Genomic DNA, 16,726 nt, shown 5'->3' with positions numbered 1-16,726 from the left:
AATATTTTTAATTCAATAAAACATGCAGTTGTTCTCAAAAAATATCCTTTGAAGCATTGGGKTAAAATATTATAGAAAGTATTCTACAGAAAATTTCGGTTTTAATGGAAAGATTMGATTTTTTATTGTGTTTGTTAGTTCTTCAAAATTTTCTTTTGAAGCATAACCGTCTTACAAAAACATACTTCGATAAATTATGGTATTGATGGAAAGTGTACATTCTTTGCTTTTTTTTAATAACTCGAACCTCATCTACATCCACTACTCGTACAATTAAAGTTTAAAGCAGTATTAGGAGATTTTTAACCTGTTTCGAATTTTTGCTGGGATTTAGAAATAACAAAAAATTTCTCTGCTTCAAGATTCTAGCATCTTGTTTGTTGCTTTGCAATCATGCCAAGTACTCGTACTTATGTTGGCGCACGTTCGCTCAATTCAGTACGATGACGAGCGATGATATTCAAAATTGTACGCCGAAAACGGTGTTTTAGAGTGTGCCATAATTGGTTGCTAGAAATTTCCTGAATGCTGTCTGCGCTTCACGTGCATGCGAGCAACTAAGTGCTGTCCATATGTATATATATTTTTTTTAAGTATGTATGTATATAGGGGTACATATTTGTACATTTATGGGTGTGTGATATTGAATACTTTTCAAGTATCAGTTAAAAAATAAAATAGAAATTGCCAAACTAAACCGCAAACAGCAACAATCATATGTTGTTGACAAACAAATAACAACAAAAACACGAAATTATAACAATACTAAAAGTAAAATAACAACGAGTATTTTTTTTTTTATTCGCGACATTAAAATAAAACAACGGAGAAACGAAGATAAAATAAATGATGCCAAATTTTTCAAGTGTTTTTGCTATTTTTTTGTTTTTTTTTGTTTTGTGTTTTAATTTTTATAACGCATCATTGCTTTGCCAATAAAAGATACCGCATTGTTGTTGTGCATGTTGTCATGGAATTTTTCAGTGGCAGTACCATTCAAATTAAGTAATTAGATGCGAAAACTATGTTAAAACACCAAAGACCACCGCGTGTTAATTACTACCAGCGCCGGGAGACGATCCACTGCCGGTGCATGCTTAAAAGTAAAGTAGATTTAACCGATAGTAACGGTAAACAGTAAATAGCAATAAAAAAGTGCTGAATAAAATAACACACCAGCGAACTAAATTAAGCTAAGCTAAGTTAAAGTAAACACAACAAGCGAATAACGCTTGTCAATAAAGCTTGGCAAGTCACACAGYGCGCGCTCATTCAATGCAATCTTGTTGATAAGCACACATATTTACAAGCATGGCTGCAGTCATATTTTTGTTAATGATAATACATGTATCTGTGTATACAAGCGAACCCGGTTTGTCGGCGTCTTCACTGAGATGGTTGAGGAAATTTATTACTGAAGCCGGTAGTAGACCATGGTGGAATTTTTTCAGGACAGCAGTTCGCTATAACAGGTCTTTTGAGTGAATCAATATTTAAGTCTAATTTTAGTACGCCGAGTAAATTAGCAACATTTTAGAACCCGCGCTTAATCTTCTTAAGCGGTTTTTTGCTAGAAATGCATTTTTTTAATCAGGATTGTTTCTATTCCTTGATTTAGATGGTACATTATTTTAGACTATATACCGGATGATCCAAGTAGAGGTATTTTTTTCAGTAGCGTTTTCTTGTCATGTTAKTTTTGTTCAGTATTRTTTGACATATACATTTCATCATGGAAAGACTTGGGACTGAACAACTTTTACAAATCGTTCAACTTTATTACGAAAATTCTCATTCTGCCTGCTACGCTCAACTTATGGTTAACATAATCGGCCTACTGGGCTTACCATTTAAAACACCTTCACTCTTCTTGAGACCCAGCATTCATTATTGGAAAATATTCGATAGGCCACGTCCAGCACGCACTGAAGAAAATAGAGCGGCCATAGCTGAGAGTGTACACGAAAACCGCGAAGAGTCGATTCGGTGCAGTTCGCAGAAACTCGGTCTGACATATGAAACGATTTGGGGCTTTTTACGTCGAGATCTTAAATTGAAAGCGTACAAAATACAGCGTGTATAAGCCGTTCGACCTTTCCAATCGACATCGCTTYGCTCTATGGGCTCTTGAAAAGCTCTATAAAGATCAGAAGTTTTCGAGCCAAAATTTTATTCAGCAATGAGGCCTATTTCTGGCTCATTGGGTATGTAAGCAAGCAAAATTAGCGCATTTATGGCGAAGAGCAACCTGTAGAGTGTGCGGTGTGGTTTGTAGGACGATGGAATGATCGGTTCATATTTCTTCAAAACTAATGCCTTTAACAACGTAAGCGTCAATGGCGACTGCTATCGCGCCGACCATTTGACGCCTGATATTGAAGCTCATGATCTCGGCGACTTTTTTTTTCAACAAAACGGCGCCACTTCTTACACATCACATCAATCAATGGATTTATTGCGAGAAAATTTCGGTGAGCAGATAATTTCAGGATCTGGACTGGCGGAGTGACACCAAAATCGTGTGCTAACACACCGTTAGACATTTTCTTGTGGGGATGGTCAAAATTTGAAAGAAATAATATCTAAAAAATAACTGCGAAAGAATGTTTTTTCGAATGATAGTTAACATTTCATATTAAATTTTCAATTTCTTTGGTTTTTCATTAACAAAGTAAAGAACCTCGAAATGGATCACATTTAAAAGCAGCATTCATTTTAAAAGAAATCTCACACCCTCCTCAYGCAATCTTAAGCGAGCCTTTGCGCTTCTATGTTAAAACATGACGGAAATCAGGAAGACCAATTGCCGAAAACGGACTCGAAGATCGTAGCGTTGCCTTGATTGCCTTTGATAATTTTTTTCAATATAAGTACATAAGTTTTTCATCCAACGAAAAATGCGAAAAAGATTCAAAATGTGAAATATCTGTTTAAATAGACTCACTAAGTAATGTGCTCTATTGTTACTTTTCCCTCCTTTTCTTCTTTTTGTCACCTCGCTTTGTATAAAATACCCAAATATATTAAATTAGTTGATATTTTAGTTATTGATATTGTGTATGCCAGTCAGTGTTTTACCAAGGCACTTGCGCATGCGCACGCGTAAATACCAAATAAAGTATGTGCAAACATAAATATATTTTAATACATATACATATGTATGTATGTGTATGTAAGTACCAATCTGTGCAATGACACTCGCATGTGCAATACCCAGTCTCTGCTCTGATCATTATCTTTCCAGCTTACTTCAGCAGACTTGTCTATTATATTAATTTTTTGGAAATTCGCAGGTATGAACCGGTTATACTTAAACTTATTGATTCTCCAAATTACTTAAATCCATTAAACTTTGYATGCAAGTGCGCATTTTTGGGAATTTTTTTTCTTCAGCTAATTCGTTGTAATTAAAGCGAAATATTGATTTTCCTTGACACTCTAAATGAATGAGCATGTGATAAATTGTAAAATGACAAAAAAATAGTTAGCAAATGTAAATTCCCGCTAAATGTGCTTTTGCACACGTGAGTGCATGTGTATGTGCATATGTATGAGASAGTTTATGAGCAAACACTTAAACGTACATAGATTTTATTTTTAAGCTGTTAGTAAATCTGTTGTTTTCACTTCTCAAAATTACTAATTAAGTTTGAGCGTTTCTTAAAATATTTTTTTCAACACTTAATAATAATAGTCATAACAGTTTTGTTGTTATGCTGTTCCATGAAATGTGTGCATATAGTTCAGTAATTATACAATATTTCGAAGCGTCTAGGAAAATATTTGATAGTAAGATCTGAATGTGATCTTAATCACCCTTTGACTAGTTATGGATGTATAATAGATTTCAGGTTGACAGAACATGAGTTATAATCGACAGTATTAATTATTGTTCTAACAAAACAATTTTTTTTAGAAAATGTTTTGAATATCTTAGAACTTAGAAATAACTAGCGAATACCTAACTTCGCATTCAAGCTCTTCCAAGAATTATCACCGACTTTTATCTGAATATACTTGTTAGTTAAGAATACCTAACRCTTTTTCATTTTCTTCTAAGAATTCTCACCAAAACCTTTCTGTTTATAGTTTAGAAATACCTAAMCTGTTTTAGGTTAGGTTAGATGGCTGATCCCTCATTATGTAGGTAGATAACACTTATTAAACTGTTATGCACAGTCCTTTGTGCAGCCAGATGATAAATTCCCTTCCAAGAACTATTATCGAAATTTATCTGAATATAGTTAGAGAATACCTAATCCCTCTTTCATACGTTTCCAAGAACTTTCAAACAAATTTATCTTAATACCTTTAAATAATACTACACTTCTCGTCCAGACTCTTTCAAGAACTTTCCTCGAATTTATCTGAATATAATTTGTAAACACTTAATCTCTTTTTAACTTCCTTCCAAGAACTTTCATACAAATCTTTCTCCATTATTATAAATATGTATAGACCTTTGTGAAACCATACAAAAAACTCCTGTAGTTTTACATCAGCTATCGGTGAAACGCCCTGACCTGACCACAACTTTTCTTAGGTGCCGTTACATTCCCGAATTTTAGGTGGATGTCTAAATGTGTGAGATCCGAGGTGTTTATGCCTTGATCTGACAAAAGCGGAAAATTCGAGGAGTAAGTGTTGAKATCAGTGTCTAGCACTTAACCTCACTTTCATTTAGTTCGTAGTACTTATATTTAAATTCAACGGAATATAGTTARATAAGGCCTAATCGCACTTTCATGCTCTCGAAGACAGTTCTTATACGTTTTTCCTCTTTTTTTTGTTCTTTACATATTCCAAACCGATTCCTAACCTCACTTATTCGTCATAAAAAGAAGGACACGCATGTTCTTATGTGTAATACACAACTTAATGTTATGAATCATATTTATAGTTAAGAGAACAAACACGATTTGTAACTAACMTTTTTATTTTCGCTAGAAATATATGTATAATTATGCCAAAGTTAATGGAATAATTACATCCAAATTAAACAAAAGTAATTTGTTAGAGCAAAAATTATGGGCGAAAAAAGGCAAATAGTAGCATATGAGCTATTAGTATGGTCGATTGCTGCCATTAATTTAATAAATATTTACCTTGTTGCACAATGTTTTCAATATAGAGTTCAACCACATAAACACTTTGCATACATGTGTTTATGTTCAACCACTTCTATATTGAAAACATTGTGCACACATAACATATAATAAATGCATAATATATTTAGAACTTGGCATATAATTGTGTATCTGTAACAGCCCCTAGTAGCTTTAGTGAATGATAACAAACTGCATGTGGAATTGCAATATGATTTTATAGCGAAAATAGTAAGTTGTTTACCACGTAGCTATAAAACTACGGTTGTTTTAAATGCAAACAGCTGTATATAGTAGTTGAGTGCGAAGTAGTGATGCAATTAACGGTTTTCGCCAGATTACTCGTGCTATAAAATATAACTGTACACAGTTTACTGTACAGTTATTTTTAGGCGTCATTGTAAGTAGCTGGTTTGGTTTATAATTAGCAAGACTAGTGCAATATATAACAAATATTTTTTGTTGTTAAATAAGCCATAAAAATTCACGAGTTGATAGTAGACTTTCATTAACAAATTTTACATATTTTCTATTCACTTTATGCATTGMCTCAGTTCATTGACATTGAAATATTTTTGCTACTACTATTTATGCAATTTTTTTRTTGCTACTAAAATTGGTCACGCATAATTTTTTACATAATTAAAATCATATAAAATATTGAATATATTTATTTATGTAAATAATTATTAACATGGATTTGTGAAAGACGCTATACCCAGCAAACATCTGTAACGGATATTTTCATCAAGGGTGGTCCAATTCGAGATCCCCTAGCTTTTTGAAGAAAAACCACAGGAACTTCAAATTTAATGGGMAATGTTTATTATCATTCGAAAGACATTCTTTGACATTTGTTTTTTGGCGATTGTCTCTTTAAAATTTTGGCCGCGGTACGTCTCAGATGGTCCCTCCCTTAAGTTTAATTTTCGTTGACTCGTTCAAACATTTCGACTGGTAACTGGCGAAAGATGAGGAGATGTTTTGCTCCAAGGCCTGAATCGAAACGGGATTGTCCTTATAGACTTTACATATCGCCACAGGAAAAAAGTTTAACGGTGTGATATCACACGATCTTGGTGACCAATCGACCGTGAAACTATCTGCTCACCGAAGTGTTTTCTTAATAAATCCATTGATTGATGTAATGCGTAGGAAGTGGCGCCGCCAAATGATGCGACTCACGTGTGATCTGTGAATGCTATTGATGGAACTACCTCTACTTGGATCACCCCTTAAATGCAATGGTACATAATTTTGGCTAGTATACAATAAAATCTATACTATAGCATATTGCTGGTATACAAACTAAACGATCAAAGCCGAGATAAAGATCTTCATAAAAGACAGCATTCTAGTCCTAGAATCTGGACTGTGCGCTGAGTGGTTAATTGGCTTTAGTTTCAAAGACCATGTGCTCTCCTTTCCATTTTGCGCTCGTAGTTATCCTGACGTTCTTTGGATAGTACTGGTGATGCCGCCACCTAACGACTTATAATGGCTTCCTTTCCCTAGTAGAACTACTCCTGACACTTACGGCATGAAGGCTACACCGTCCCCATTAGTAGCCTTGGTTCCGTTACGCTTGGTTCTACGCTCACAGATGGGTGTCAATTCCGAACTCCTTTCACCTCCCGATTTCGCCTTCTCCTCGTTTAGTTTGTATAAAGAATTCATTGCCGCTCAGAGCCGMTATCCGTAGCCCCGAAGAAAGCCGCCTTCAATCGTCCTAAGGTTATCTTGATTTTCGAAACCGAGAGTTGACACAGGTACTTATGTGGTGGGCGTTCAGAGCCGCCCACCGTAAAGAGGAAGTTCTCGCAACCAACATTTACAACACTAACTAAACGATGACGGGGAGAACGTACAACGTACTGTGAGGTACCATGGGTTTAACGTGACGGAGGCAGTTACCAGCCAGCCGTTTCTGCTATGTGTCACCCCAGCATACTCAAGTAGTAGAATGCCGTGACCACCAGCTCAGAGTTCAACCGAAATCTGAACTTCCTAATCTTASTTCATATATTTCAAAGCTAAGATCCGAGGTAGGTGTTGGAAGGATGTTAGGTTAATATGATAGGCCAATAAGCCACGCATAGACCAGTTTTGGTCCTTTCTGATACCAGATGAGTTCAGTATCATGGTCCTTGAGGAGTAGTCATCCTTTGAGATGCCTATATTTGACCCGAATTTTAACAGACTCTGCTCTACTATACTTCCAGCGTTGTCTTGCTAATGCGAAACATGGGCACAATAGGTGCTCCATTGTTTYCCTGGTGCATTGCATTGGATATACATATTTCCTGCAGTCTACTCCATCTGTCAGAACCTTTCTGCGAGCGTGTGCTGGCAATACAATTTGTAGGTATTGAATCGAATMGTCCAGGAATGATCGATTGTATGCCCTATTACCCGTTTCCTATAGTTTAGGTGTTGATAATGCGCCAAAAAGTTGCGGTATCCAATGAACTGCCAACCGATCCATCAAGATCAAGCAGTAAAGTCTTTATTTATGAGGAAAATGCATAAATTTTGCAGAAGACAAGTTCTTGCGTCTAACTTTAGTCAAATATGTGTTATTTTAGACTACCTGTGCGGTTGTCTAAATCATGAAAGATGATATTAGATAGAAATTTCTTCGAAGGTTCCCTGAACTTTTTGGGTAAGAGAGTGATATAAGTTGTAGAAGAACTTCAACTCTGTCCAACGAAAATTTTGAGTAGTTCTATCTCTAATCGATCTAAAGGATCCAGCGTGGTCGGGTCTAAGTAATCGGAACGGAATAAGATTTTTGTAGGGTCAACTACTGTCAACTAGGCACTGTTCCTCGAAATTTCATCAGGAATGTTTTCTACCGCTACAACAATAACATCCAAAATAGAGAGTAGCATGCGGCTTAAATGATAGTTATAACAAAGGCAGCATTCGYGTTTTCGAATAGCAGTAAAATTTAGGAGGTGTGGATTTTGCCGAAATCGCTTACTTATTTAAAGTTTAAGTATCTAGAATTACTTAAAATTTAAGTTTTCTAAACCTTTAATTACTCCTATAATAATGAAAATTAATTACGAAATTTCATCACTCGCTGTCACTGCAGTTCATTGTGTTGGGTATAATTCGTATGGGTAGTGGATTATATCGAAAATATTTAGATCAAGCCAAGCGCCACGGGCTTGCTTAGTCGGTTGCTTAGGCGCTTGCCTACTCCGCTGGTCAATAATAATAATGTAAGTCACGTGCGTTTGGGCCAATACGTGCTGCGTCTTATAAATTATTATCGGTTCATTTGTAATTTCTTGCTCTTTTACAAACCCATTTTTGTTTCTTATGCTACGGTCTTCTTATTTAACACTTGGAGACTTCACATTTGGCTGTGARTGTATATATGTTCGTATGTGTRTGTGTGTGTGTGTGKGTTTGTAATCAAAATGAGATGTTTCGCTACAAAAGTATACAATGCAAATTTGCATGAACTGTTTTTGGTGTTGCATAATTACTTCAGCTTTCCGCTTTATTGAAAAAGTTTACACACATTTTTATTTATTAATTTTTGTATATTTGCTAGTTTTTTGTTTGAAGTGATGTGGTGTGATATAGACAAAGCGGGTAATTGTAGATAAAAATAAGAAGTTTGATTATAAAAAAAATTATAAAAACAAAAATAAGTTTTGATTTTTCTGGCTTAACAGCAAAAATTGCAATTAACCTTCTTTTTTTAATTTTTAAACTATTTGTTTTAAGAAGTATATTTTGCTTAATTATTTATTAGTATAAATAAAAAAAATAAGTTGAAGTTTGATTAGAAATACGAAAAGACTTTTTCGACTACCCAATATATGTATATATATGTATATGTATACATATATATGATTGTATGACTCGAAGAACATTGAATTTGGCATTAATTAATGCAACAAAAACAAAAATCAACATTAAAATTTTTTTTAAAGCGAAATTGTTAATTGTAATGTATGTCTGTATGTATGTGTATATACCAGCAATTGCAAACACAACTCACTCAGAAACTTTTTGACTGTTGTAATTACAGTTTGGTACGTTTGACTAACTACTCGACTGCGAATTGCAATAGCTCGATTAGCAAATCAATCAAGTGCATTTTGCACTACAAAAACAACACCTTTAATTAAGTTTAGACACTCGTTTCAAAAAATCACAACAAAAAATAGCCAAATTAATAGTAGTCACAAATTGCAATTAAGTGTTGTTGTGGTAATGCACACATTTCGACTTGACAACAATTGGCAATGTAGCTTCCGTCACGCAAGTTGAGGTACGATGGGCGTTTGATAAATCACGCAGCTTTTGAATTATACATATAATGACAATGAAYTATACAGCTATTAACCTCTGGGTCTAAATTCACACCAAAGAAATATTAAACTCGACTGCACCAAAGCAAAAATGATTTTGATCAGTCRCTTTGTATGGCAGCTATATGCTATTGTATTCTGATGTAAACAAATTCTCCGTATATTGCACGGTTACTCCATATAAGAAGCTATGCATAATTTTGTGAAGATATCTTGTCAAATAAAAAAGCTTTCCATACTGAGACTTGATGTTGATCGGCCAGTTTGTATGGCCGCTAGATGCTAGAGTGATTCGATATTGGCGATTTCGACAAATGARCAKCTCCTTGGGGACAAAAGAATTTGTGCAAATTTTCAGATCGATATCTCAAAAACTGACGGACTGATTCGCGTATGTGTAAAAGAATAAACCTGAATATATAGGATCTTCAAGGTGTTCAACCAACTTCATGGCAAACTCAATATAGTCAGTGTAGAAAGAAATTTTAAAATGTTCTTGGAGTAGGCTGCAAAATATAATATATACACATATGTTGTGTGCATTTTGATGTTACTAGAACCCAAGGCGCTCAGCTAAAGGATAATGACAAGCTGTCAAAATCAACTGCGTTATTTGAAGAGATTTTGCAATAATTTTATAACACTGAAGCAAAAGCAGACTTTATAGAGCCTCTAAAAATACATTAAAAATATTTTTAAGGATTTAGAAGTGGTCTCCCATATTTTCTGTATCTGAAAGTTCTGGAAATTACTACGACCCCAGGTACTCAACTAAAGGTTAATGAAAAGCTGTGAGATTGAAAGCATCATATGTCATTTAAAGAGGTTTTGCAATCATTTTATAGCACSAAAGCAAGAAAGAGACTTTATAGAGTATACATTCAATATATTTGTAAGGGGTTAAAGGTAATCTACCATATTTTCTGTATCTAAAAGTTCTCGTATATTAGAAGCTGTTGTCGCTAAGCGTAAATTTTTTTKAACCTAAAAAGTTTACTGTCTTATCAAACCACCGAAGTATATTTACCCTTTACGCCACTTAAGCTTTTGAACTTGAGATTTGCAAATACTCGAAGTTAAGTGCACAAGTACAAGTTATTTACAAGCACTCACCGTACAGGCATTGTTCAAAGAACTTAATATTACAAGAGATTAAATATATTAAGCACTTGTAAATCGCTTTTTTTTAGAATTTATATTTTGTTTGCTTTATTATGATTGAATATTTTTTTTTTTTACAAATGTTGACACATTTCAAAATAATACGAAGTTTTCGAAGGCAGCCAATAAAGCTAAAGAAATATGTTTCAATTACCGAAGCTTAAGTGTTAATAGCTACAAATCACTCGCCAATTATTAAGATTTTAAAAATTGTATTATCATCGAATGATATCATATTTTAAGTACYTTATTAATAACAACAATTGCTATTCACATTTGCTTACAAAGGTTTTCTATGACTTTCTAATTCAGCACTGCATTCAACGATCATTATTTTGAGCTGAATAAGGGCTGAAAAGTAAAAGGGCCTAAAWACCGGATATGGCATTGCAGTCACAACGTTTTTTGCAGTGTTTYAGCTAAATACAAATTATAGTTCTTTTTAGATTAAATAATGCCTTAAAGTCTTTTCAGTAGGAAAAAGAACTCAAAGTTCTAGTACTTAAGTTAAATACTGTTTATACCATCTCACATTCTAATTAGAAAAAAGTTTAATGCTCATAGAACTTTTTCTCTCTAACTCACTTCAAAATAAGAGAGAATTAATAGTCTACCGAAAGGTGTGAAATCAACTCACAAACTCTATGCTTCCATAGACTATCTAAAGAATCAGAACCTATCGCAACGAAATTGCTTTATTTGCTACARATAAAGTAGAGCTTTATTTTTTCTTCCGAAAAGTTTCTATAAAAGCCCGCTAATAATGAAAGGTAAATATAAAAATTCTAGTGTTAATTTTGTTTTTACAAAAGCACCAAATTTTCAAGCATGTGTGCCGCTAATTAACTCGACAGTATTCTCGTATTTCGGCTAAGTTCATTAATTAACAAGATCGCGACTTGACGCAAATAAATATCGTACTGTAAAAATATTTTTTTTTTTACAATTTGTTGTTAAAAATTAAATTACTGGGGTTGCTTGAACTCGACGCAGTCTGAAAACATATTTACTTTTAAAACCAATTAATATTTAAAAAAAAAATTTAATGTTATTATTATATAAATATTTCAATACTTTCATAAACAATTTTAATAATTGTTAAGCAATGAGGTAATACAAAAAAAAAGTTGGAAAAGCAGTTTTTGATAGTTTTGACATTTAGCTATACCAATAATTTTTATTATGATCCAAAATCGGTAACCAAAAAATTTTGAAGTTATTGTTTTCGTTAGAGAAACACAAAATATTTTCATAAAATATTTATATTATTTGTAGAATATTAAACTGTTGGCGGTATTTGGATGGAGGAATGTTAGATTCATTCCGGTTGTCGAACCGACTATCATAGGAACAGCAAAAAAAAAACTCACATGCCTTTGTGACTAAAGTAGTTTAAGAAAAGTTTTGGAAATACGTTATACGGAAAATGTTTACTTGATAAGTACAGGGAAATGCTCTAAATTAGGTATTTAGCAACTATAATAAGATAAGTCCGGTGAGATAATTTGAGCGCTTTTAGCCGCATAAGACAAATTGATGTCTCATTCCTTACTTTTTCTTCTCTAACTTTTACTCAAAGCAAAGTAGTTATAAAAAAATTTATTATAACTTGACAAACTTCATAGCCAAAATTGTGTTATATAAACACAAACTATTAGTATTTCGTGAATAGAGAAAAAATCTGAGACGGTTTATATAAATATAAAGCGGCTTTATCGAGCTTTCTGAACACACAATCTTGAAGCAACTTAGTTAGCTATTTTTTAATGTACAGTATTTCCAGTTTGCGCAATCTGATAAATATTCCTTTTTTTTTTCTAAAATGTTGCAGTAAAATAAAAAAAAAAATAAAAATAAAAATGTATTATTTATAAATAATTTGTAAACAATGAAGTGATCATACAAGTTTCAAAACTCACACACTTGTTTGTGCCAAATTTTGCTGCAAAACAAGTTTAAATTACGAATTAAGTACAGCCTTAATTAAAGTCGGAAAATGTGCGAAGGGCAAAATGTCAATTTACTATATGTATAATATATACGCACATAAATATATATATATTCTATAAGTATTGTCTCTGCTTTCACCAATTGATGACAAAGCAATTGGCGTAGGGGAAAAACAGACGATAACAGCATGGTAAAAACTTAGTGAATAAATAAATTAAAAATTATAATAATTACTTGACTTTTGCTTAGTATTGACATAATTTTATCTGTATACAAACATATATATAATATCTATAAATATATATGTATGTATTTATTATATTTATTTTTAACTAAAAAAATAATAACTTAAACATTTCCTTTTTTAGTTATGTGTTCGTTATGAACCTCGTGTCAAGTGCGCCTGAATGTATGCTTCTTTCCATTTTCAAGTTATGCTATGGGCTATTCAGTGACATTGAAAATTAATATAGTCCAAAATTTTCCACATTTCGCTCAAATTTAATATTTTTAAGTACAAAATATTTTGCAGAATTCATAAATATATATAAATTTATTTATTGTGACGTTCAATAGCCTAAAAATTATTTTGATTTAAGATTATATTATATTTTATATTTAACATCGATATGTTTTAAGAATTTTTAGCTATTGAGATCCTCAATGATCTAAACATTATAACAATTTAGTGTTTTTAGATTTTATAGAAAATACTTTTATTTATAATTTCTTTTTTAACTATGGTTTTTATTACAATATTTAATCGAGTTTGGCAAAACGACTGTCTGTTTCTATATACTTCTACTAGTCCCTCAATTTCTGAAATATCGATTTTGCACACATGCTTTTCTCGCCAAGAAATTGCTCCTTTACAAAATTCGCCGCTATCGAATCACTATATCATATAGCTGCCTTATAAACTGATCAATCCCTTTCAATTCCTGGTAATTCCTAAAGGTTCAACTGGAGTTAACGTTTTTTCTTCTTCAATACAACAACAGAGACGTAACTTTCTAGTCCTTTCAATAACATATTACATATGCTTACTAAACAATGTTCAGAAAGTAATTAGCATTGACTTTCACTTTCAACGAGTAAACGCAACCGTATTTCACAAATTTCAGGATTTTTACTTAACTCTTTTAATTCCTAATAATATGTCATCAGACATCACTTAATACGCTTAATACTAGCGTATTCAACATTAAAGTTGAAGATTACAGTTAGAAATGTATATGTGCTATACATATGTACATATGTATCTTTTTTTTTATTGGCATAGACAACACTGACGCGGTTATGTATACACACGTACATATGTAAATAGTATTCAACACACTTCAGCTGCTAGTCCATTATAAATGGATTATTATTTTACTATTTTATGATTACATTACTTTAATCAAAAACGTCAAGGCACTTACTTTCACAGAAATGACGAGCATTGCTTGAAAATTCTAGAGTTCGATAAGCATAACAGACTATAGAGCTTTAATGTAGTTTAATAAATCTATCACACATTCAATTAATATAAATTACAATTTGAAAATACGTAAATAACTTTATCATTTATACAAAGCAAAAGAATAAGTGCTTTGCGACGGTTGTTTATAATGCCACGTCATATGAAAAATTATCATATCTAAAAAATTTTATTATGATCCTAAATCGGTAACCAAAGAAGTTTAAAGTTATTSTTTTCGTTAGAGAAGCACAAAATATTTTCATAACATATTTATATTATTTGTARAATAATAAACTGTTGGACGATTATCATTTAAACAAAGCAAAAGAATAAGTGCTTTGCGGCGGTTGTTTATAAAGCCACAAAGAACGTCATATGAAATAAGAAATACCCGAAAAATACCTCAAGAACGTCATATGAACTGAAAATATCAAAAAAAAAAAAAAAAAAAAATACTCGGGAAAAAATTTCAAATATACAACCTCCTCTGTGCTGCACGCTTAATGACGTATAAATAATGAGCATAAGTAAGTTTGTTTATGTAAGTCAGCTGCATCCGGACTCTACCAAGCCACGTGGACCAGCTGAAATTAAAAAGTGGCACACTGCAAATCGAACTTTCCAATTACAGCATACTAAGTCATTACTTAAATTRCACGCGCATTTACATTTTGCGTGCACTCATATCTACCTCCTCCTCACGAGCAGGCGCATGCAAATAAAAGCGAGCGAGAAAAAATTCCACAAGCTAATGATGAAACACGACGGTGTCGGTAGACATCTTGTAATGCCTGCAAATCCGACACTCAGACAAATAACTTTAAACTTTTCGACTGTTAATTCAAGTCGAGTATGTGTACGTGCATGGCTGTGTGCGTGTGCGCTTATAATCGGGCGCTTCTGTAGGGGCTGCCGTTGATAACAGTTAAAGCAAACTTTTATTGTATGTACCCAGCACACACGCACGCACATATATATGGATGGGTATATATTTGTGCGGTGTAAATATTTGTGCACGGGTCGCTCTGATATGCACTTTTTCCAGTGATAACCGTCAATTGAGCAATAAAACAAAGTCACAAAAGAATGAAAAGTTTCTTTCATAAATCAATTATTTTATGAGCACTTGCTTAGCACCTATTTATGTATGTATATAAATATGTTTGCAGACGTTGAATATCGTTGATTTATAGTGCAAATATGCTTTGTTGTTATTGCGCATTGATTATTTTCTAATTACCYAATAACCAGTTAAATTATTTATAATCACACGCTCCTTATGGTTATCAGTTGTACATGTTTATGACTTAATTATCACATTTTTACTATGCTTGCAACAATTTATTGCTGTGATATGTAGCTCATAACATGGAGGAAACAGAACAATCGTAATCAAAATGCGATAAAATGTTTGCTGACGGTTTTGGTTTATGAGTCCGTTAACATTCTGGGGGTCAAATGCATTGCTACACATTATTTTTTTTTTGAAGCGCCGTTAAATACCCAGCAACATTTGTATTTATTTGCACATTTTGGAAGACTTGAAAACGCAAATATTTTTTTGGCTTTTTAGAACCTGATTTATATACAGTAATGCATACTTAGTYATATCTGAAGTATGAATTACGCTAAAATCATTGAATTAGTCACATTTTGATAATGCAACGTGTATTAAAAATTAAAAAAAAAAAAATTTTAATTAAAGCACCGAAGTGCCACACGGGTGCCCTTCACGGGTGCATTTTTTATTGATCAAAGGAGCATAAAGAGACCTTTATCTTAATTTTAATGGTTCATTTTGTATGACAGCTAAGCGCATATCATAGTTTTGACTTGGAAAATTATTCATACCGAATTTCGTGAAGATATCTTATCAAATAAGCAAGTTTTCTATACAACAACTTAAATCCGACCGTTCAGTTTGTATGGCAGCTATATGCTATAGTTGTCCAATTAAAAATAATTTATATACGACATATATTATACTACTGCTATGTATCTTGATAAATCAGAGTTCATTAACAGTTCAATGTTATGAAAAATGTTTTTCGTGACTGAATTTCTAAATTGGATCTTCTTTGTATTTCTCAAACTTTACCAATAACCAACTTCAAGGTATATAATTGTGAAAATTTTACTAACTTTTATAAAAAAATAACCATCAACCTTTTTGTGACTTTTTCATGTTAGAAATATTGATAAAACTTTTAAAATTATATTTAGTGTATCGAAATAGTACAAATTTCATACAAATTTRGTGAACTGTCTTTATCTTCTCTTTCAGATTTTTTGAAAACCATATTCTAACTCTTTCTTGTTGATATGAGTTGCTAAAATCGCGTGAACACTTAAAACGACGCACCGCTTCGTCAAGTAAAAAAACTCAWCTACCTCCTTATAAAACCACCAAAACTACTATCATGGCGTTCATAAATTTACCATGCCGTAAGTATAAAAAAAAACATGTTATACAAATATTATTTCAAATAAAAAAAAAATAGAAAAATATTAATGATTCTAAGAAAGAAAAAAATATAATAAAAAACGCAAATGTTATGTAAATATTTGAAGGATACAAAAACAAACAGGTATTTATCAATAATTTTCGATAAATTGCAAAAAAATACAAAAACAGATATTTTTCAATAAGTTCCAAAAATATAAAATTACATTGATTTAATATAAAAAAAATATTTTCTACAGACTTAAATTAT

The 16,726-nt window shown here is 32.4% G+C and overlaps 1 protein-coding gene across 1 annotated transcript in view; it reads left to right on the top strand.

The window, feature by feature from the left end:
• LOC108967289 (sialin) overlaps positions 1 to 16,726 on the top strand; it is a 33,746-nt gene that overhangs the window by 4,957 nt on the left and 12,063 nt on the right. Inside the window, 1 exon segment of the mRNA XM_018930596.1 lies at positions 16,297 to 16,457. Within this exon segment, the coding sequence (XP_018786141.1) occupies positions 16,433 to 16,457 (25 nt within the window). The 5' untranslated portion in view covers positions 16,297 to 16,432.

Source organism: Bactrocera latifrons, unplaced genomic scaffold (genome assembly GCF_001853355.1).
Source record: "Bactrocera latifrons isolate USDA-ARS-PBARC rearing strain unplaced genomic scaffold, ASM185335v1 scaffold_182, whole genome shotgun sequence".
Taxonomy (NCBI): domain Eukaryota; kingdom Metazoa; phylum Arthropoda; class Insecta; order Diptera; family Tephritidae; genus Bactrocera; species Bactrocera latifrons.
This window is presented reverse-complemented; position numbering and strand designations above follow the sequence as displayed.